Raw genomic sequence first — 24,123 nt, 5'->3', positions numbered from 1 at the left:
CCGATCTCTCTGCGAGGGGGGGCGCTGAGCTGTCGGAGGGGGCCACCCCCTCTTTTCAATGCCTCAGATGCTGCGGTTGCGATTGACCGCAGAATTTGAGGGGTTAAACAGCCAGGAACAGTGCGATCGCTGCTCCTGGCTGTTAGTCCCGGGTGTCCGCTGTAAAATACAGTGACGCCTGCAGCATATGGAGCACGCTCAGCGCGTGAGCACGCTCCAAACATCACCCCCTGCACCCGGACATAATAACAAGTCTGGGTGCGTGAAGGGGTTTTATGTGCGGAAATGTTGGGAAAGTGAGGGGCCGAAGACATCTAAGGGCAAACTGCAGAAATGCGTCGTGGCCAGGAGAAGTTGTCATGGAGATCTGAACCAGATGGAGAAGAAGAGAGAAAAAGAATGACTAGAATCTGAGATGTCACCTGTGAATCACTAAATGTAAAAGTTTATTCTCCCTCTGACTGATCAGTACTGTAGTCACTCTATGATATGGGTGACATCATTCTTTTTTTTGTGAAACAGTAACTCCCAGCATATCCTTACTTTTGTTCAGGCCAAACTGGGAGCTGTAGTTTTACGCTGTACAAACTTATATGGCAGGGGTTAAACTGAATTTGCAAATGATCTGTGTACTGAGCTGTATTTGTGCTGGTATTACATATATGTACTGAGCTTACTTCTGGTGCTGTATTTATGTTAGGAGCTTGGTTCTGGGGCTGTATTTATGTACTGAGCTTGGTCCTCAGTTGTATATATGTGCTGAGCTTGATTCTGGTAATGTATTTATGTACTGAGCAGAAATTTCGGCTGGAAAATCCGCAGCATAAGACTGTTTTAGGCAAATGGATGAGATTTAACAAATCTCATCCACATGCTGCTGATTACTTTCCGCACAGAAATCAGGTGAAATCTTCTGTAATATCTAAAATACCTGTATTTTTACTGCCACGTGTGACACACCGCAAAAGGGCCCACTGAGGCTATCGCCCAAGGGCCCACATAAAGCTGGAGCCAGCCCTGTCGGTACCAACTGAAGAACATCAGAAAAAACCACATGCATAACTTTAATCTCATGGGCCCCAATGCAAAATCTGTGAAAAGGGCCCCCACCTACACTATATGACCAAAAGTATGTGGACACCCCTCCTAAACATTGAGTTCAGGTGTTTCAGTTTCACCCATTGCAAACAGGTGCATAATATCATGCAAACAGCCATGCAATCTTTATAGACAAACATTGATAGTAGTAGTATGAGTCATAATGAAGTTCTCAGCTAAATGTGGCACTGTCATAGGATGTCACCTTTGTCACAAATCAGTTCATTAAATTTCTGCTAGATCTTCCCTAGTCAACTCTAAGTGCTATTATTGTGAAGTGGAAGTGTCTAGGAGTAACAACAGCGCAGTCACACAGCAGTAGACCATCAGACTCACAAACCGCGGATGCCGAGTACTAAAAGCTACCTATCCTCCATTGTATCACTCACTCCATACTGCCTTAGGAATTAACATCAGTACAAGAACTGTGCGTTGGGAGTTTCATGAAATGCGTTTCCATGGTCCAGCAGCTTCATACAAACCTAAGATCATCATGCTCAATGTGAAGTGTTGGCAGAAGTGATGTAAAGCATTCTGGAGCCGTGGAAATTTGTTTTCTGGAGTGATGAATCATGTTTCACTATCTGGAAGTCTAATGAACCAAATAGGGTGAGAGAGATGCCTGGAAAACGCTACCTATCGGAATGCATAGTGTCTACTGTAACAAAGACATTTTAGACAATTCTATGCTTCCAACTTTGTTGGAATAGTTTGGGAAAGGCCCTTTCCTGTTGAAGCATAACTGCCCCTGTGCACAAAGCAAGGTCCATAAGGAAAAGTTGTGAATCAATGCCTGCACAGAGCCCTGACCACAACCCCATTAAACTCAACCCTATAGAACACCCATAGAATGAATTGGAGCGCGGATTGTGAGCCAGATATTCTTATCCAATAGCATTGTTTGACCATAAAAATGTTTTTTTTTGGGATGAATGGACAAAAATTTCCCCAGACACACTCCAAAATCTTGTAGAAAGCCTTCCAACTAACTCGAGGAAGGGGGAAGACCCCCAGAACGTCACGGCGTAACATGGTCTTTTGAATATCTAAAATAAAATGTTTGTACTTCTAAATAAAAAAAAAGTACAGAATATAGAAGCTGAGGCAACATTGATATAAAGCTATTCACAGATATTTTTATTGAACCATATTAAAGGGGTTATCCAACTGTTAAAAATAAATTCTGGCTGCTCAATATGTGCTCAAATAACAAAACTGCCAAAACGCACCTTTAAAATGCCCCACTACTTCAGAGCCGTTGCTCACATGGTCTCCTGCGGGTTTTTTTTATTTACAATGAATCCCTAGTTACTGCGGTGATGCCAGTATGTACAGCACATGACCGCTGGATTAGTATTTTAACACATATTCAGTGCCCAAAATTATTTTTAGGAGCTGGACAATAACTTTAAGACATACATTGCATAATTTTTTTTAAAAGTGTGCATGGTCCATTGGATTCCTTATGAAAACCATATTCTCTTCATAAGAGCCAAGGGAACATTTAAAAAAAAAAAACAGGTCCATAATGGATCCATATGAATGAAGTCTATGAAGTCTGACCCATGTCCGACCCATGTAATAGTAAGGGTATGTTCACACGCAGTCAGAAACATCTCAAAATACGGAACTGCTTTCAAGAGAAAACAGCTCCTGATTTTCAGAAGTTTTTTTGTGCCACTCGCGATTTTCGCTGCGTTTTTTTACGGCCGTTTTTGGGGCTTTTTTCAATAGAGTCTATGGAAAACGGCTCAAAAAATGTCCAAAGAAGTGTCCTGCACTTCTTTTTCGTGGCCGTGTTTTTACGCGTAAAAAAACGCAGCGGAAAACGCTCCGTCGGAACAGAACGCCGTTTTTCCATTGAAATCAATGGGCAGATGTTTGCAAGCGTTCTGCTTCCGATCTTTCGGTCGTTTTTCGGGCGTTTACCGCCCGAAAAACGGCTGGAAATAGGCCGTGTGAACATACCCTTACACGGGGAAACCTGCCTTTGGGGTCCTCTACATTAATACTATATGGAGAAATCTAGTAATCTAGGTAAGGTACTATGGATAATGCTTCACTGAAATACTGGCTCTTATTAAGGAAAATCAGCAGGAATATTAGGAAGACTTCTGGCAATTCTCCTTGTGAAAAGTATTCATTTCTCATTCTAATGTGCTGCACTTAGCTCTCCTATAAAATGAGTGAAAGGATTTCACAGTCTAATAAGATCACACTGCAAAAATCACATGTGATTTTACATTGTGATGCTATGCGATATTAAATTGCAGAAAATTGTCTGCAATAAATAGGAAGTGATTTTAGACGATTTAAAGGTGAAACCTTCTTTGAGAAGGAAAAAAAAACTAAATTACATAAAGCCTATGGGTTAAAAAATTGCATGTGGCTTGTGGTTATTACAAAAAAAATCCACAGCGATATCTGTCGAGGTGGAAACCTAACTTATGGGTAATATTACTAGTACAACTTTACTATCTGTGCAGATTGTAATGTATTGACTTGTCTGTCTTCTCATGCATTGACATATATATATATATATATATATATATATATATATATATTGTAAATCATTTATCCCATCTAAGGTCTCATACACACGACCGTGCAGGATTTACGGTCAGTAAATACTGCATGAACGGGCCATGGACCATGCTCACAATAATAAGTATAGGAGCACGGTCTGTAAATGTGAAAAATAAGACATGTCGTTTTTTTTGCGGGTCATTTCTACGGCCCGGACACACACCTGTGTATATCAACGGGAAGGTGTCCGTAGCCGATAGAAATGAATGGGTCAGTATTTTATCCGCAATTACGGATCTGTAATTGTGGATAAAAATTACGGTCGTGTGCATGAGGCCTCACCATGCAAACTTAAATGTTGACACAACCCAATCTACTCCTAATTTACCTATGCATTTTATATTTTATTGGAATTAATAAATTATCTTTCGGACCTATTGGATAATCAGTGATGGGTAAGTTTTACACGACCATACGGATCTATGATGCTATGCCAGGATATGTGACTATAGTACAGACGCTTGTGCATACGACCTTAGTAATATCCAGTCTCTTTCCAATATAACTTGAACTAGAGTTGACATTGCGGACTATATCATGTAACTTGCTGTTAACGGCATTGTAAAGACTCATCCAGACTCCGCGTTTTTTCCAACCGGAATTTCGGACAGAAAAAACACAGCAGACTACAGTAGCAGCATAGTGGATCACATTTAACAAATCTCATTCACACTCTGCGTAAAAATTCAGAGCAGAAATTGTCCTGCTGTGGAATGTGGACAGAATTGCTGCGTTTTTCAGAGGAGATGTCAACATCTCCTTGCATTGGGAAAAACGCAGCAATTTACGCACCATTTTTTGCTGTAAAAAACGCAGGAAATTGTGCATTTTTGCCGCAGCTAAATGTCTGCGCTTTTCAACGGAGTTGCAGCAGAAATTTTCTGCAGCAATTCCGTTGTGTGTGGATAAGCCCTAATACAGGTTACCTAAGTGTTAGCAAATTTTACTGCTGTGAAAATTCCTCTATCTTTGTTAACAAACACTATTTGTTCCCTCCAATTTTTTGGGGTTGCTGCAAATTAGGTTGAGTTCCTATGACGAACACGACCTTTTTATCACAATTACTGTCTAAATAATCTCCAAATGTGTTCCCATTATGTCACTCACAAGTGTCACGGTCGCTGTCCATGGTGCTGAAATGTCATTCATTATTGTGCCAAACAAACACAAAAATCGAATAGCAAGTCACTAATAACTAAGCTCATAGGGGGCATTATGTTTTGTAAAGCAAACGAGGGGGACATGTTCTCTTAATAGTGTTACAGTGATATTAACCTAAGACTTTACATAGAAAATACAAAAAAAATTAAAAACGATCACAACTATTTCTACTTAGGCCTGAGCTACATGGGCTGCAGCTGTCACTCATTAAAATTAAATAGTTGCACAACAAAATGTCTCTGCGTAGCCTGGAACATAATATCCTCCTTGCCTTTGATCCTGTTTTGTCAATTAAAACGAAGAAATATATATATAACAAAAAAATCTTCTATATGTCCCTTGAGATCTGTTATTTATTGCTTTCCCCTTCTCACGATCATTTGTCTGGTCATAAGGTAACTGGCTATCGCAGATACCCACCACCCTCACTGTCCCAGTGTGCCATAGAACGCAAAGAATGTTAAACCCCACTCGATGTCTAATCCACACCCCCTCAGGTGTCCCCTGTGTTCTTTCTAAAATGTCTACTTTAGGAACATGCAGAAAATCCTACAGACTGACTAACAATGTGAGCAAGTATATCTTCTCTTTACTTTTATCATTAAGTTCTAAAATATGCCATCACTTTGAGATCTGTGGAAGCTTGACTAGCAGGTCCCCCATGATCCTGAATGAACATGCCACAATACTGCTTTAGCACCAAGTCCAGAGCACTGTTTTTCCCTGCACAGCGGCGCTCCCAACCACTGGCTGTTCAGGGAACAGCCGGAACAATTCACTTAATAGAACAGTGTTGCAGTTCCTTTCACAACAGGTCACTGGGAGCGCTACTGTGCTGGGAAAGATACTGAAGGGGAGGCAGCGCTAAAGCAGCGTTTCGGCTCCCTCAATCTTAGGATCATTGGGGTCCCGGCAGTCAGACTCCAACCGAACACAAAGCGATGGTAAATACTAAAGTAAATATGAAAACCAGATCATATCAAATGCTAGAGCTCAGTACAAATCGTACGGTGCCATTCAGTGAATGAGGGTGATATTCAAAAAAATAGGAGGAGGGAACGGGAAAAGGGGGAAGGAAGTGGACGGAGGAAAAGGGAATAAGCGAAGGATTACCACTGGTAAATAGGCACTCGGCTCAGCATGTTTTATAAAAATATCAACATTTATTAAACTATTAATTAAAATATGACAGAGATGGCACTGAGTGCGAACCTGTGTCAAAAATGACAAAATAAACACAACACAAATACATAAAGTGATCAAACAAAAATAGATGTCATAAGCCGGGTTACTGGTAAATAGCTCACATAAATTATCTCTACCCTTTGTATATAATAACAAAGACAATACAAAAATGATGTAGCATATAATTTTCAATATCTGGTAGTTTGAAATTCAATAAGACATACACTACCGTTCAAAAGTTTAGGGTCACTTAGAAATTTCCTTATTTTTGCAAGAAAAGCACAGTTTTTTTCAATGAAGATAACATTAAATTAATCCGAAATACACTCTATAAATTGTTAATGTGCTAAATGACTATTCTAGCTGCAAACGTCTGCTTTTTAATGCAATATCTACATAGGTGTATAGAGGCCCATTTCCAGCAACCATCACTCCAGTGTTCTAATGGTACATTGTGTTTGCTAACTGTGTTAGAAGGCTAATGGATGATTAGAAAACACTTGAAAACCCTTGTGCAATTATGTTAGCCGCGCTGTAAACAGTTTTGCTGTTTAGAGGAGCTATAAAACTGACCTTCCTTTGAGCTAGTTGAGAATCTGGAGCATTACATTTGTGGGTTCGCTTAAACTCTCAAAATGGCTAAAAAAAAAGGGAGCTTTCGTGTGAAACTCGACAGTCTATTCTTGTTCTTAGAAATGAAGGCTATTCCATGCGAGAAATTGCCAAGAAACTGAAAATTTCCTACAACGGTGTGTACTACTCCCTTCAGAAACAGCACAAACAGGCTCTAACCAGAGTAGAAAGAGAAGTGGGAGGCCCGCTGCACAACTGAGCAACAAGAAAAGTACATTAGAGTCTCTAGTTTGAGAAATAGACGCCTCACAGGTCCTCAACTGGCAGCTTCATTAAATAGTACCCGCAAAACGCCAGTGTCAACGTCTACAGTGAAGAGGTGACTCCGGGATGCTGGCCTTCAGGGCAGAGTGGCAAAGAAAAATCCATATCTGAGACTGGCTAATAAAAGGAAAAGATTAATATGGGCAAAAGCACACAGACATTAGACAGAGGAAGATTGGAAAAAAGTGTTATGGACAGACGAATCGAAGTTTGAGGTGTTTGGATCACACAGAAGAAGATTTGTGAGACGCAGAACAACTGAAAAGATGCTGGAAGAGTGCCTGACGCCATCTGTCAAGCATGGTGGAGGTAATGTGATGGTCTGGGGTTGCTTTGGTGCTGGTAAAGTGGGAGATTTGTATAAGGTAAAAGGGATTTTGAATAAGGAAGGCTATCACTCCAATTTGCAACGCCATGCCATACCCTGTGGACAGCGCTTGATTGGAGCCAATTTCATCCTACAACAGGACAATGACCCAAAGCACACCTCCAAATTATGCAAGAACTATTTAGGTAAGAAGCAGGCAGCTGGTATTCTATCTGTAATGGAGTGGCCAGCGCAGTCACCAGATCTCAACCCCATAGAGCTGTTGTGGGAGCAGCTTGACCGTATGGTACGCAAGACGTACCCATCAAGCCAATCCAACTTGTGGGAGGGGCTTCTGGAAGCATGGGGTGAAATTTCTCCCGATTACCTCAGCAAATTAACAGCTAGAATGCAAAAGGTCTGCAATGCTGTAATTGCTCCAAATGGAGCATTCTTTGACGAAAACCAAGTTTGAAGGAGAAAATTATTATTTCAAATAAAAATCATTATTTCTAACCTTGTCAATGTCTTGACTATATAGACACAAAATTGTCTGGGTGACCCCAAACTTTTGAACGGTAGTGTATATGAGTGTAGTGAGCTAAGAATAGACCCGTTAGATAAAGAGTAGTATGTGGGCCATCCAATCAATAAATATATGCCACACAAAGATTGGAGTTAGTATCAGCTGTAGATATAAGGTGAATATAACCTCTTAATGCACGTATATAATGGTATCAGCATATATAGCCCATAAGCCTTGTTGTATCAAAGAATTACAGTTGATCACATGGAAGTAATAAGTAAAGGCAAAAACCAACAGAGATTATTATCCAATGGCACATATTAGATCATATACGCATCGCCAGAGTTCCATATGTAGTATCGATCTGTTGGTTTGCAAGGTCCGTGCTTTTTCCAACAGTCCGTGTTATGGCTAGCAACAAATGAAAAAAGTCAGGAAAGAACACAGAGGGTAATAGCGGTAAAATAGAGGAAATTGTCCATCCTAGTGAAGTTCCTTTGTGGATCATATGGTGTTTAGTACCAATTTGAAGCAAGAATAAGGAGGAACAAACCGCATATATATCAGCCAAAAGGTCTCGGTTTATCTGGATTTCATCGGCATGAACATAGTACAATTGAATCGTGCATGTGTGGCAAGTAGCTCCACATGTGAGTTCACAGACTACTCGGCGCATGACATCAAAGAAGAGGGCGTACGCTGACGCGTTTCGTCACCACGTGACTTCCTCATAACATAGAAACCATATCGTTAGTCACCTATTTCACAAGGTCGTCAGCCAGTCAAAGGTTAGTATCAACATTGTTCAGTTTAGTTTAACCCTAGATATGCAACATGATCTCAAATAGAGATACTAGCTTATTTCTTATTAATATTCAATTTCAGGTTGTGTTTAAATGAATATCTTCAATATAAATAATAAAATAAATAAAGAAAAAAAAGAAAAAAAGAGAGAAAAGGTGAGAGAGATAAGGTCACGAGGGATGCGTGCCGGGTCCCGGGAGTCAGGCCACACGTTCGATACAGTCGTGTGAACAGAGTCCCGGGACACATATCGCATCATAGAAACATATGAAATTTGAGTTAGTTGTTCAAATGCAGAGGATTTAGAGTTTTGAGATTGTAAATCCACATGCTCTCTTTTTCGAGTAGCACCCGGTCACGGCTGCCACCCCTGTTACCCCTGGGAAGCTGATAAATAGCCATGAACGATAGTCCATCTAGCGAATGTTTGTGGCACTCTTTGAAATGTATAGCTAAGGGGCTCTTTTCCTCTCCATTTTTTATATCCCTTACATGTTTAGAGATTCTCAGCTGTACCGATCTTATTGTTTTCCCTACATGGATTTTACTACAGGGACAGTATATCAGGTAAACAACAATCGTAGAACGACAGTTCAGGAAACTTCGCACATTTAAATTTTTACAGCCAGTGGAATCAGAAAACACATTTGATTTTTTAACAAATTTGCATTGAGAGCATGTGCCACATTTAAACATTCCCTTAAAAGGATGAAGTGGCCACACTACAGCATCTGATCTCCTGAATTCTGATCTGACAAGGAGATCACGCAGGTTAGGCGCTCTTCTAGCAGTCATGCTGGGATACTCGCCCACCATATTTTGTATTTCATCACTAAGTGTCAAGTGTGACCAATTTTTTTGCAAAATTTCCCTTATTTTTCCCCAGTGTTGTCCATATCTGGATATGAATCTAACTTTATTTAGTATTTCAGGAGATGTATTCATGTTTTATAAAAAGTTAATATTGTCATTCGTTTTTTCTGGACTCTGGTCATATAAGAGATCCTTTCTATCAGTATGTAAAGCCCTATTGTATCCTCTTTTGATACTTTTTCTTGAGTATCCCCTTTGTTTAAACCGAAGTGAAAGATCTTGAACTTCCCTCTAAAATTGATGGAAATCAGAGCAGGTTCTGCGAAGTCACAGAAACTGACCTACTGGGATGCCCTGTATAAGGGACTTTGGATGATGACTTTGTGCTAGCAGGAGAGTACTACCCGCAGTAGACTTTCTGAAAGTGCTGGTCTCCAATTTATCATTGTTTTTCCGAATCAAGAAAGCTTATCTCCTGAGTATTGACTGTATATGTCAGAAGAATGTTACAGTTGTTGGAGTTAAGCACTTTTACAAAGTCCTTTAACTGATCATCTGTGCCATTTCAAACCATAAAGACATCGTCGATATATCTATGCCAACAAAAGACATGGTTTTTTAATTATTCACAAGGATAGACAGCCACCAATTCCCAATATCCAAGATGGAGGCATGCATAGGTGGGAGCACAAGATGATCCCATGGCAGTACCTTCCACCTGTAAGTAATATTTATTGTCAAAGCAGAAACAATTGTGAATCTATACAAATTCTAACATATCCACGATAAACTCATTTTGATGAGAGAATTGTGGCCGATAACTGCCAAGATAATATTCTACTGCTTTTAAACCAGCCCAGTGGGGAATTGAGGTATAAAGAGATTCTACATGAAGTCCCATCAATAAACACCCAAATCACCCAAAGGGTTTTCTTGAACCCGTCTATAGTTTTTGGTTTCCAATTGTTTGACTATCTCCCCAATATAATATTCCTCTTTTAGAAGTATGACATTGCCCCCTTAATCACTGGGTTTTATGGTAATTCCTTTCAGTTCTCATAGTACATTTAAAGCCATCCGTTCAGCATATTACAGGTTATATTCTTTAGAGTCTGCCCAGTCAGTCAAGCTCAAATCACGGCTGACTCCTTCCATAAAGGCACTGACATATCTATTAGAGGAAATAGGGGGCACAGTCAAACATGGAGGTTTTAGTTTAGTAAATTCAGACATTTCTGGTTGAACATTAAGAGGGACAAGAATCTGACATTCACTGTGTAGTTCCTCAAGGGCAGTTAGGGTCTCTTTTTCACAAGGCGTAAGATTATCCAAAAATTGGGAATATTTTTCTTGATTTTCCTTCCCTGAATCTTGTTCAGTCTTCTGTGAGTGAAATAATCACAATAGGATTTTCCGTACAAATAGTTGAATGTCTTTATAGACTTCAAATTCATTTCCTCCCACAGTGGGCACAAAAGATAGACCATGATTCAGTAAGGTAATACGTGCCATAGTAAGCGTAAAGTCAGTGAGATTAATGATATTATTTTCGCATCCTGAACCATCAACTATTTGGGTCTCTGACGACTTCGCCCTCGCGTGATTCTTCCCTCGTCTGGTCTTGCCTCTTCTAAAAAACCAACATGGTTTGAATAGGTGTTTTGTAATTTAGTTCTACCTTGTGACAGGGATGTCCTACCTTGGCTATCCTCTCTATCACTAGAGGTGTAATCACTGGTGTTATAATCATATGAAGATAGTCTGGACTGCATCAATTGTCCATCAGTTTGACGTTTCTTTCTATTCTGGATTCTATTCCTATTTTTGTCTCGACCCATTCGATTTGAGGGGGACATATTAAATGTAAAATTTTGATTATGTTCAAAGTCCATAGTATCTCTGTAAATGTTTTTCTTTTTACGTTCCGAAATCTCTTTGAGTTCTATTTATATTTCCTTTTTAAGGTTAGAATTAAGTTTCTTAAATTCTGGGTGAGTTTTAAATTCATCCAATTTACAAACGCTCTGTGAGATTTCCGCATCAAGAGTCTTAAGTTGTTCAGTTTTCTCCTCTATTATCACATTCATAAGACATTTTATATGAGCTAAACTCTCTTTATCCCATTTTTTCATAAAGGCATCACTGCGCAGATGGTTTGCTGGAAGTATCCGTCTGCGCAATCCCCTTGGTGCCAGATCAGAACTCAGGTATGTACTCTTTTAACATCCCATTTTCTAAGTAAATGACTAAATATCAGCTTACGGTGGATCTTAAATAGCCCAAATAGATCACAAGTTGATTCCTCCTGATGCTGATTAAATTGGCTATTTAAAGCTGCAATGATTTCAGCATCCACGTGTCATCCAACACATATGCCATGACCAACTCAAAAAGAGATGGTAAATACTAGTTATGGTGGTGCGATTAGATTTATTAGCCAATCATACTACAAATAAGTTTGTCTACTTATTTAAACTAGGGCTAAAGTTTTCCCAAACTGGTATTCTAACACCATCTCTACCTGCCATGTCTAGAGCTGCCTACTCCATTGCCTGACCTATTGTATCAATTCCCTATTTGTTATATATTGGAATCTCATATGGAAAGGGCTTCTACCTAATGCAGAGAAAAAAAAGAGTATTTTTCCGTATTCCTGTATCTAAATATCCTGGCCAAGGCAAAGTGGCTTGTTGGCCTCCCCTTGGCACCCAGCACCCGGGACACATACCCGGGTAGCCCCCTCTAGCTGTGCCACTGCCTAATGCACCTCTTAAACACTGTTTTATGTGTCTGTTCCACACTGGGGGAGATTTCTAAGCAAAATGCGTCAGAATTCTGGCACAAATTGCGCCAAACACTTAACATGCCGTGCACCAAATTTATTTTATGTTTTGGTCACTTCGCTTAACTGTTTTAAAAAGTGTCTATAAAAAAAAAGACTTGACTTTTCTTAATATGCACCAGCTTTATTAATGGCATGGTTCATTTGGCACAAAATATTGGTGTAAAGGATGCCAGTCATGAGATGGTACGGAAGAGAAAATTGTCTAACATATGTAGCAAGATGTGCCAAATTTATCACACAGTATGCGACACTGTGATAAATTTGCACAATTTCTATCTGTTTGGTCTAGATTGATCCTGTTTTAACTATAGAACAGACTGAAAAAAATCTCCCCTGCTGTCTTTTGTCATTATTACAAATGTTACGCCAATATTGTGTTATGTGAAGCGTTACAGAAGCTGTGTGCACTAAATAAATAAATAATAACAAAAAGCTGCGCAGACCCTTCTTTATATGAGAATCCTGCAAGCATAAGTAGCATTGGCTGCAGGAAAGATAGTGGGGCGAAATAAGAAATGGAAAAAGTCACACTAAAGATTACTGATCAAACGAAAGGATTTGGTAGCAAAAATTTTTTTTAAATGTCGCTACAGGTGTAGCCAAGTTTATCTTGTCTCTGATAATTTGCTGCAACGTGATATCACACAACAATAGACATTGAAAAAGTCAAGTTAACGTTTCTTGCCACTGTGTATTTAATGCATAAATAGTCAAGATAAAGATGTATCTTTATCTGTATCTCAGTGTGATTGATTGGAAACTAAAGTTATTAGTCTACAACATGTTGTTTTGATCTGATAATGAGCAGAAAAGGCAGGACGAATGTCAAGTAAACTGAGAATTCCTGTGATCTAGTGGATCCACAGTCTCATTGTTCCAAATTTCTTTTTTTCTTTGTTTAATCTTAGGCAGATCGTTCACAATAATCTTCTAAGGGGAACACTGTCACTCACATCCAGTGGCGTAGCTATAGGGGGTCGCAGCGGTCGCAACTGCAACCGGGCCCCGTAGCTAGGGGGGCCCGCATGCCCCCCTCACCACACTAGCGCTGCAATGATTACTCTACATTGCTGGGTCCCTGCTGTGGTACAAAAGAGACCCAGTAATGTAGCTTAAAGCATTGGTGGCAGCTCAGCTGTCAGACAGTCATTGCGTGGAGGGGGAACAAGAGGGTGGAAAATGAATGATAGATGAATCCACTCATCTTACGAGACCCAGGCCCGCCCGCTGTACTGTCCACCCAATCAGCTCACTTCTTGCTGTTTCCCTCTTCCTCGTGACCTGTTCAGAGGGAAAGGAATGGCTACAGCAAGATGGTGTGCGTGTCTGCTGCTCCCCTGCAGTACCAGCTGCTCTCTGACCCCACAGCAGATGTAAGTAGCAACTAGTAATCCAGCTCTTAATCCCTTCACTGTGTGTATGTATGTCTGTCATGCTGAGCAGTCACACCTCAGGGCTGACAGTTTAACATAACAGACAAAGTATCTATCTATCTATCTATCTATCTATCTATCTATCTATCTATCTATCTATCTATCTATCTATCTATCTATCTATCTATCTATCTATCTATCTATCTATCTATCTATCTACCTATCTATCTCATATCTACACTGGCGTAGCTATAGGGGTCGCAATTGCGACCGGGCCCCGAAGCCAGGGGGGCCCACAGCCCCCCGCACCACATCAATAAAAAGTTACTATAGTAACTCGGGCCGCGGGCCCCTGTTACTATAGTAACAGACTGACCTTACCTTCCTGGTTCCGGATCGCAGCGGAGGTCCTGACGTCACAGCGCTATGTACCGCGCACAACATCGAGAGGACAGAACTTCTGCTGCGGCTGAAGAGGAAGGTAAGATTAGTTGCCCTGACTGGCGGGGTCCGACTCCCGGGACCCGCCAATCAGCTGTTTGGCGGTGGGTACCGGGGTAATAATGGGGGTTAGTGTAGCCTCTGCACCGGCTAACATTAAGCCCCGCCTTAGTAATGGAGGTTGTCAATCAGCCAGCGGCCATTACTAATGCGGTGATAATAAAGTTTAAAAAGATACAAGCACATAGAAAAAATATTTCATTGAAATAAAAAAACACAACCCCCATTAACCATTTTATTGAGAATAAAAAAAACGCCGTCATTGAAGTCCTCGAATCCGAAGTCCAACAACCGAACCTGTAAAAAAAGCACAAACACACAAAAATAATCTGTAACACATAAAGCAAAATTATTATTCTTACCTATCCTGGGTCCAGCGCTGGAGCCGCAATGTCAGCGAGCTGGGCCCTGTATCTAATCCGATCATGTGTGATACTGTCTGCTGGGCCCTATATCTAATCCAATCATGTGTGATACTGTCTGCTGAGCTGTGTATCTAATCCAATCATGTGTGATACTGTCTGCTGGACCCTGTATATAATCCTATCATGTGTGATATGTCTGCTGGGCCCTATATCTAATCCGATCATGTGTGATACTGTCTGCTGAGCCACTGTATCTAATCCTATCATGTGTGATACTGCCTTCTGAGCCACTGTATCTAATCCTATCATGTGTGGTACTGTCTGCTGAGCCACTGTATCTAATCCTATCATGTGTGATACTGTCTGCTGGGCCACTGTATCTAATCCTATCATGTGTGATACTGTCTGCTCAGCCACTGTATCTAATCCTATCATGTGTGATACTGTCTGCCCAGCCACTGTATCTAATCCTATCATGTGTGATACTGTCTGCTCAGCCACTGTATCTAATCCTATCATGTGTGATACTGTCTGCTGAGCCACTGTATCTAATCCTATCCATAGTTTATAGGGTCGTAGTGCTATAGATATGCTATGCTGTCTCATATACACACTTTTTTTAGGGCGGACACACATGTATTGGGGCTATTTCCCCTGACATTTTAAGCCCTGAGGGTATGTTCACACGGCAGCGTCTGTTACGGCTGAAATTACGGTGCTGTTTTCACGAGAAAACAGCACCGTAATTTCAGCCGTAATGGCATGAGCAGGCGTCTTTTGCTATGTCCATTACGGACGTAATTGGAGCTGTTTTTCTATGGAGTCCATGGAAAACGGCTCCATTTACGTCTGAAGAAGTGACAGGCACTTCTTTGACGCGGGCGTCTTTTTTACGCGCCGCCTTTTGACAGCGGCGCGTAAAAAAAAATGACCGTCGGCACAGAACATCGTAAGACCCATTCAAATGAATGGCCAGATGTTTGCCAACGCTTTTGAGCCGCATTTTCGGACGTAATTCAATGCTAAAACGCCCGACTTACGTCCGTAAATAGGGTGTGTGAACCCAGCCTTAGTGACGCCCCCGGCTGCTAGTGCTGCATTGTTGGGTCACTTAGGAGACCCAGCGATGCAGCTGAAAGCTGCGGACCTTCGGCCATGAGAAGTTTGCGGGGGGGGGGGGGGGGCAGTAAGAATTTTTGCATCGGGGCCCATGAGCCTCTAGCTACGCCCCTGCTCACATCTTCACCTGTATGACAAGGTTCACAGGAGTCAGGGTGTTTTTAATACTGTGGATGGTCTCAAGTATCATCTCTGCAAACTCCAAATTGGAAGCCTATAGTATTCTTGAATACTAGAAACCTCCACAGATAAAAAATAAATAAATCAGGAATATATTATATATTATGGTACACATGATTTATAATTTGTACTATTGTAGATGTTTTTGGACTTCTATTCTAGCGGCTTTGACTTTGCAAGTATAACCTACACCTTGATGTGACAGATAGACCCACACAATATGAACAAGAACCTATTAAACACCCATTTTCTTGCTCCCAGCAGGTATATATGTGTATGTGGTTGTTTGCAGTTATTATAATACAATGAGCTACAGATGTAGTTTTAGTTGTAAGGTACGCTAGACCAGGACATACCCCCCATACTTTATGTTTTTTCCACGTTTGCACAATAAAAAGCCTTTTAGAAAAAAATTACTTGTTTTTCCCTCGCCGCATTCCAAGAGCCGTAACGTTTTTATTTTTCCGTCGATGTGGCCGTATGTGGGCTTGATTTTTGCGGGCCAATGTGTAGTTTTCATTAGTACTATTTTGGGGTACATAGGACTTATAGATTAATTTTTATTTAATTTTTTATGGGGGGAATGGGAGAAAAGAGCGAATTTTGGCGTTTTTTTTTTTTCGTTTTTTTTTTACGCCGTTCATCCGGCGGTTTAATTAATGAGTTAATTTTATTGGTCAAGTTGTTACGATCGCGGGGATACCATATATGTGTATGTGTGATTTCTTTTGACACTTTTATTAAATAAAACCACTTTTTGGCCAAAAAAAGTAGTTTTATTTGATTTTCACTGTAATTTTATTTTTTTTTTTTCACAAACTTTATTTAACTGATTGACATATTTTTTTTTAGTCCCACCAGGGGACTTCACTATGTGATGTGCCGATCGCATATATAATGCTTTGGTATACTTAGTATACCAAAGCATTATTGCCTGTCAGTGTAAAACTGACAGGCAACCTGTTAGGTCATGCCTACGGCATCGACTAACAGGCAATTGCGGAAGACAGACCTGGGGGTCTTTGTTAGACCCCCGGCTGTCATGGAAACCCGACGGCGACCCGCGATTTGTTTGCGGGGGCGCCGATGGGGTGACAGAGGGAGCTCCCTCCCTCTGTCAAACACATTAAATGCCGCTGTCACTATTGACAGCGGCATTTAATGGGTTAAACTGCCGGAATCGGAGCGTGCTTCGATTCCGGCAGTTGCAGCAGGAGCCAGGCTGTGTATAACAGCCGTGCTCCTGCTGCTGATCGCGTGGGTACAGTGACAGTACCCACGCCATCACAGGACGGATATATCCGTCCTCCTGCGCGAACTAGCAGCTGCTGAGGACGGATATATCCGTCCTTCGTCGTTAAGAGGTTAAAGCTTAAATAAAAATGTCTATTAGTAAGTTTGGTGCAACGTTCTAATTACTGTTTATTAAAAATAATTTTCACTTTTTAAGATACAGCTGCTTTATATCCTGTATACAGATCAGCTGTATCGTCAGGTCAGTGAGACTGACGAGTTCAATGAAAGCGGGTCCTGCGTGTCTCTGGCACGCAGGATCTACCTGTTATTGATCACATATAAGTTATGAACTTAGATGTGATCGGTAACAGCTTGACTGGCACGCAGGACCGGCTGACACTGAACACGTCAGTCCCGCTGACCTGATAGATTAAAGAGGCTCTGTCACCAGATTATAAGTGCCCTATCTCCTACATAATCTGATCGGCGCTGGAATGTAGATAACAGCAGTGGTTTTTATTTTGAAAAACGATCATTTTTGAGCAAGTTATGAGCAATTTTAGATTTAGTTTCTTAATGCCCAACTGGGCGTGTTTTTACTTTTGACCAAGTGGGTGTTGTACAGAGGAGTGTATGAGGCTGGCCAATCAGTGACTAATCAGTGTCCTACACTTCTCATTGTTCCAGCCGGGCTTCTTTCACTGCACAATCTCACTGTGCTGTGGATCATGCTGGGCTGGAACAATGAGAAGTGTATAACGATGATTAGTCACTGATTGGTCAGCCTCATACACTCCTCTGTACAACACCCAGTTGGTAAAAAGTAAAAACACGCCCAGTTGGGCATTAAGAAACGAAATCTAAAATTGCTCATAACTTGCTCAAAAATGATTGTTTTTCAAAGTAAAAACCACTGCTGTTATCTACATTCCAGCGCCAATCAGATTATGTAGGAGATAGGGCACTTATAATCTGGTGACAGAGCCTCTTTAAGGTCTCAGCTCTAGATATTGCTGCTCTGTATACAGGATACAAAACAGCTGTATCTCAAAAACGACAAATAATTTTTAATGAAAAGTAATTGGAAAGTTGTACCAAACACACTACACATTTTTATTAAAATACAAAATTACAAAAACATTATCAAAGGTGTACATAGCCTTTAAAGGGTAAGTAAACGTTCAATAAACTTCTGACATGTCATAGTGACATGTCAGAAGTATTGATTGGTGGGGGGTCCGAACACTGGGACGCCCACCATTCACTAAAATGAAGAAGCGACAAAATCGCTCATGTGAGCGCTCAGCAGCTTCGTTTCTGTTCGGCTTTTTCCAGAAATCAATGTAGCGGTGTACGGACTCAATAGAAAGTCTATGAGCCCGTACTCCGCTACCTCGGCTTTCTGGAAAAAGCAGAACAGAAATGAAGCCATTGAGCACTCACACAAGTGCTTCTGCCGTTTCGTTTTAGCGATTGATGGGGGTCTCGCTGCTTGGACTCCCACCAATCAAAACTTTTGACATGTTCCTAAGACATGTCAGAAGTTTGTTGAACGTTTAGTTACACTTTAAAGGATATTCTGTATCTATTATAATGCAATAGTTGTAAATTCAATGTTCCATGCACATATTTCAATTATATTTCCTCTCATTTTATGCTAATGACAGATGTAATGTGGGATCTAGGGGTCAATTACAATTGTCAGGAAACTGGACTAGAATAAGGAAATGCCTGAAATCAATCTAGGTGCATGAACTTGGAAGACGAGATAGTGAGTGGAGGGGTGAGGAATGTGTAAATGGGATGATCCAGAATTTAATAGGATTGTCACAGATGAATTATTAGATGAAAGCAAGTTAGTAGAATCAGAGGAATACAAGTGTCTACTTACAAAAGTGTTACATTGCTTGACACGTACGGAACTGCTTCTAAATTTCCCTCTACACACTCGAGCTCAGTGTCTTTGCACTCACAAATGTCTGGGAACTGGGTGAGACCTAGAAGCAATTGACAGTAATCATATTCACTAAATGCTCCACTGAAATGTACAAAATAAACATTAAAACTACTTTTTGTATCATAACATGCAACTTACTTAATATCTGCTGTTATTTTTATTAGATTGCTAAATTGCCCAAGCTAGCGTAAATGGTGTAATGTATGGCGTAGACTTAGTATTTTATAAATGTCTTTTCATAGGAAGCTTAGTGTATTGTACAGAATTCCCCATTAACCCCTTAATGACCGCCGATACACCTTTTCATGGCGGTCATTAAGGGGCTTTGTTCTAGGCCGCCGCCTTTTCACAGCGGCCTAATAAACGACCTGCATGGTTGTCCCGTGCAGGCTGGATCCGGGGCTCGGCTGCCTGATGACAGCCGGGCTCCTGCTCCAATGATATCGATCAAAGTTTACTTAGATCGCGGCCGTTTAACCCCTCAAATGCCGCGGTCATTAGCGACCGCTGCATTTGAGTTGTTTACAGAGGGAGGGAGCTCCCTCTGTCACCCATCGGCAGCCCGCAATTGCGGGCATCCGATGGGGTGCCATGGCAGCCGGGGGCCTAACAAGGGCCCCCAGGTCTGCCCTAGCAATATATCTATTAGGCCGTGACGGAGGCACGTCCTAATAGATTTCTGTCAGTTTTACACTGACAGGCAATAATGCTATGGTATACTAAGTATACCAAAGCATTATATCTGTGATCTAAATATTGCACAGTGAAGTCCCCTAGTGGGACTGATGAAATAATTAATGTGAAAAAAAATTAATAAGAAGGTACACATAAAAAAATATGAAACCGTTTTTTCCCATAAAAAAATTGTTTTATTTAGTAAAAGTGTAAAAATAAAATAAAAACTACACATATATAGTATCTCCACATTCGTAATGACCAAAAAATAAAGTTAGCATATTATTTAAACCGCAAGGTAAAAAAAAAAACCCGCAAAAAACAATGGCAAACTTGCTACTTTTTCCCATTCCCCCCAAAAAATAATAATAAAAGGTTAAATCAATAAGTCCCATGTACCCTGAAATTGTAGCAATGAAGTTCCGCAAAAAACAAGCCCTCATATGGCGACATTGACGGAAAACGGAAAAATAACATAGTTATGGCTCTTGGAATGCGGCGATGCAAAATAAAATAATTTTAGTTCAAAAGTGTTTTTATTGTGCAAAAGTAGTATAACATAAAAACCTCTACATATGTGGTATTGCTGTAATCGTACCGACCCATAGAATAAAGGTAACATGTTATTTACGCCGCATGGTAAACGGCGTAAATGTAAAATGCATAGAACTATGGCTAAACTGCTGGGTTTTTTTTTTATATCCCCCCCCCCCAAAAAAGTTAATAAAAGTTAATAAAAAGAACTTCTATATACCCCAAAACGGTGCCATTGAAAAATACAACTCAACCCGCAAAAAACAAGTCCTCATACAGCCATGTCCACGTGAAAATAAAAAAGTTATAGCTCTTTGAATGTGACGATAGAAAAACTAAAAAAATTGCTTGGACATTAGGGCCCAGAATGCAAGCAGGGGGAAGGGGTTAACATCTATAAGTTATTATGATGTTAATGTTATTTTTATTTTATGCATGATCAACTAGAGCAGCAATATTTTAAGGATGCCCTTATTCTCATGTACAATTTCCATGGGCATAACTATAGCGGGCGCAGAGGCTACTGTTGCATGCGAGCTCTGGAGTCTGAGAGGGGCCAAAAGGCCCTATTGACCGTAATGAGGGAACTAGAACTATAGTTGACATGTGATAGTGGGGTGCCCTGTTACAGATTTTGCATTGGAGCTTTGCTTTTCTCCCCAAGTGTTAATGTTTAATTTGCACCTCACTTTTGGGGAGCTTCTAGATTATACTGTATATAGCGAATATGACGTTTATATAATAAAGGAAACAATTAGAAAAGACTTTAAAACTCATTTTCACCACCCTACTTCAGAAAAAGTCAAACTGACTGTCAAGGATATTTTTTTTTTGTCTTGCTGAGATCAGCAGGAACTTCAAAAGAGACTACGAATAAAATATTTTTCACATGTTAAAGAGAATCTTTCACCTGCCGATACAAGTGCAGCTGAGTCCAGCATGTAATGGGCAGGGCTGCACAAACCCTGGGGCACTTTAAATTTTTTCCCTACCTTCCCCTGTTATTTAGATATCATTGCGGTTATATTTGGCGCACAATATTTAAATAACCCCCTGAACTGTCAATGGGGCGTATTATAGCAAGGGGGCATGTAACATCGCTGTGACACTGTCCAATCAGCTACGGATAGTGTCATAGCAAGAGCTTGGGAGAGGAGAGCGTGTGTGCGTGAGAGATCACGCAGTCTTGTCCTTTTCTCCCGAGAGCTGAAAAGTGAGTGTGATGGTGCGCGCGCAGCTCGGAGATGGGGCGTTTAATGGCAAGGGGGCGTGTTTCTATGGCTGTGACACCTTCCAATCAGCTACGAACAGTGTCACGGCAAGAGCTGGAGAGAGGAGATCACGTGCACGCGCAGCTCAGAGCAGCACGCGCACCATCTCACTCACTTTTCAGCTCTCGGGAGACAAGGACAAGACTGCGTGATCTCTCACGTGCACACGCTCTCCTTTCCCCAGCTCTTGCTGTGACACTGTCCGTAGCTGATTGGACAGTGTCCCAGCGATGTTACATGCCCCCTTGCCATAATACACCCCATTGACAGTTCAGGGGGTTATTTAAATATCAGGTGCCAAATATAACGGCACCGATATCTAAATAACGGAGGAGGGTAGGGAAAAAATGTAAAGTAACCCAGGGTTTGTGCAGCCCTGCCCATTCAGCACTCAGCTGCACATGTATGTGCAGGTGAAAGGTTCTCTTTAAAGTTGCCCAAATTCAAATTTCTCAATCGATGGAAGTGCTGTATGTTAAAGGAGTTGTCTGGTTTAGAAAATGTATTTTCATATACCCTATTCAGGATTTTGAATTAATAGAGGGGGGGGGGGGGTCCCCAAGACAATACCCTGATCTATTAGCCAGAGCAGAGTGGCTAGAAAGAATGTATTTTACTCTGGGGACACTGGCTTGTCCATGTATCACATCAGCCCATAGATTTCAATGGGCCTTGTGTAATGCTTCACTTCCCCTGTGGTGGTGTTGTGGGGAAACTAAACACTTGCTACCAAGTTCCCCACAGATTACAGCTGATTGCTGTGTATTCCAACATGCGGACATCCTGTGATCAGCTTATAATCAGGGAACCAGGGGTGGGATCCATCCAGTTCGCCCCGGTTCTCCCAAACCGGTTTTTAAAATGACAGCCGCTTCGCAGAGCCGGGGTAAAGCGGGAAACCGGAACCGATCCCCTGCACTCAAATGTATCCGAATTCTTAGGATGAGGATACCATTCAGTTGCCTAGCGCTCCTCTGGCGAAGCACCTCGTCATTCGGCGCTTTAGTGATGATGCAGTCGGCGCGATGATGTCATTGCGCAGCTGCGTTGTTCCACTGGAGGCCTGGCATCGCTGGAGGACGGCGCGGGAACGGGCACAGGTAAGCATATAATGTTTTTTTTTCTTCTACTGTGGGCAGTGTTGGGGCCTTATTGGGGACACTAACTACAGGGGACTATATAGGGGGCACTAACTACAGGGGACTATATAGGGGGCCGTAACTACAGAAGACTATATAGGGGGCACTAACTACAGGGACTATAGAGGAGGCACTAACTATACGGGCCTATATAGGGGGCACTAAATAGAGGGGCCTCTAACTACAGGAGACTTTATAGGGGGGCCCTATCTACAGGGAACGCCTCATAGGGCACTATCTACAGGGGACACTACAAGGGGCACTATCTACAGGGAACCCCTCAGGGGGCACTATCTACAGGGGATGCTACAAGGGGCACTATCTACAGGGAACGCCACTAAGGGCACTATCTACAGGGACCGCCACAGAGAGCAATATCTACAGGGAACGCCGAAGGGGGCACTATCTAGAGGGAACGCTGCAGGGAGCACTATCTACAGGGAACGCCACAGGGGACCCTATCTACAGGGAATGCCACACGGGACCTTTTCTACATGGAATGCCACAGGGTGGCCATTACAGGGAATGCTACAGGGGGCCCAGAATCTGGGCAATAAGTATTGAGTTGCGTTTCTCTGGTAAAACCTTTTGTGTTATAGAAAAAAATGGTATAAAAAGGATTTTCTGACAAAAATAAAATGTTCAATTTCACCTCTACTTTGCTCTAAATTCCTGTGAAACACCTAAAGTGTTCATAAACTTTCTAAATGCTGTTGTAAATACTTTGAGGGGTATAGTTTCTAAAATGGGGTGTTTCATAGGGGTTTCTAATATATAGGCCCCTCAAAGCAACTTCAGAACTGAACTGGAACCTAAAAATAAATAAATGAGGCAATACTTCGCTACTTACATTATACTGATAATGGGCCGTGCCCACCCCGAGATGACCCCAGTTTTGACCGTTTGTATAAACGGAGACCCCTATTAGACCATTTCAGTGCCCGGTTTTCCAAAGCATACACCCCGAGAAGTGTATTTCTATTGATGAGTCCTTGGTACATTTTAAATGGAGGCTTCAATTCCGCCAGTACCTGCCGAGTAAGAGGGCAAGGTATGGCGTGAAGTTGTATAAGCTTGTATAAGAGTGCATCAGGGTATGCCTACAAATTTAGGATATATGAAGGGAAGGACACCAGTATTCAGCCCCCAGAATGCCCCCCCCTTACTGGGAGTTAATGCAAAAATTGTGTGGGATTTCGTGCACCCACTGCTGGACCAGGGTTACCACCTCTACCTGGATAATTTTTATACTAACGTCCCACTCTTCAACTGCCTCGCTTCCAGAAGTCCTGCGGCATGCGGCACTGCTAGAAGAAATCTGAGAGGCCTCCCTAAGACTCTGCTTGGGCGAACAAGAAGGGGTGAGAGCAGGGCACAATCTAGCAGCAACATATTGTGTGTCAAGTACAAGGACAAGAGAGATGTTCTTGTATTGACAACAATACATGGAACCAGTACAGAGACCCCCAAACCAGACTGCATCCTGCACTACAATAGGTACATGGGAGGGATGGACTTGTCAGATCAAGCCCTGAAGCCCTACAGCGCCAT

The 24,123-nt window shown here is 41.5% G+C and overlaps 1 protein-coding gene across 1 annotated transcript in view; it reads right to left on the bottom strand.

Moving 5' to 3' along the window:
- RXFP2 (relaxin family peptide receptor 2) overlaps positions 1-24,123 on the bottom strand; it is a 587,658-nt gene that overhangs the window by 170,550 nt on the left and 392,985 nt on the right. The window contains exon 4 of the mRNA XM_075851693.1: positions 18,888-18,993. Coding sequence (XP_075707808.1) covers positions 18,888-18,993 — 106 coding nt within the window. The remainder of the gene's footprint in view (positions 1-18,887; positions 18,994-24,123) is intronic.

The sequence above is a fragment of the Rhinoderma darwinii genome, chromosome 2 (genome assembly GCF_050947455.1).
Source record: "Rhinoderma darwinii isolate aRhiDar2 chromosome 2, aRhiDar2.hap1, whole genome shotgun sequence".
Taxonomy (NCBI): Eukaryota; Metazoa; Chordata; class Amphibia; order Anura; family Rhinodermatidae; genus Rhinoderma; species Rhinoderma darwinii.
This window is presented reverse-complemented; position numbering and strand designations above follow the sequence as displayed.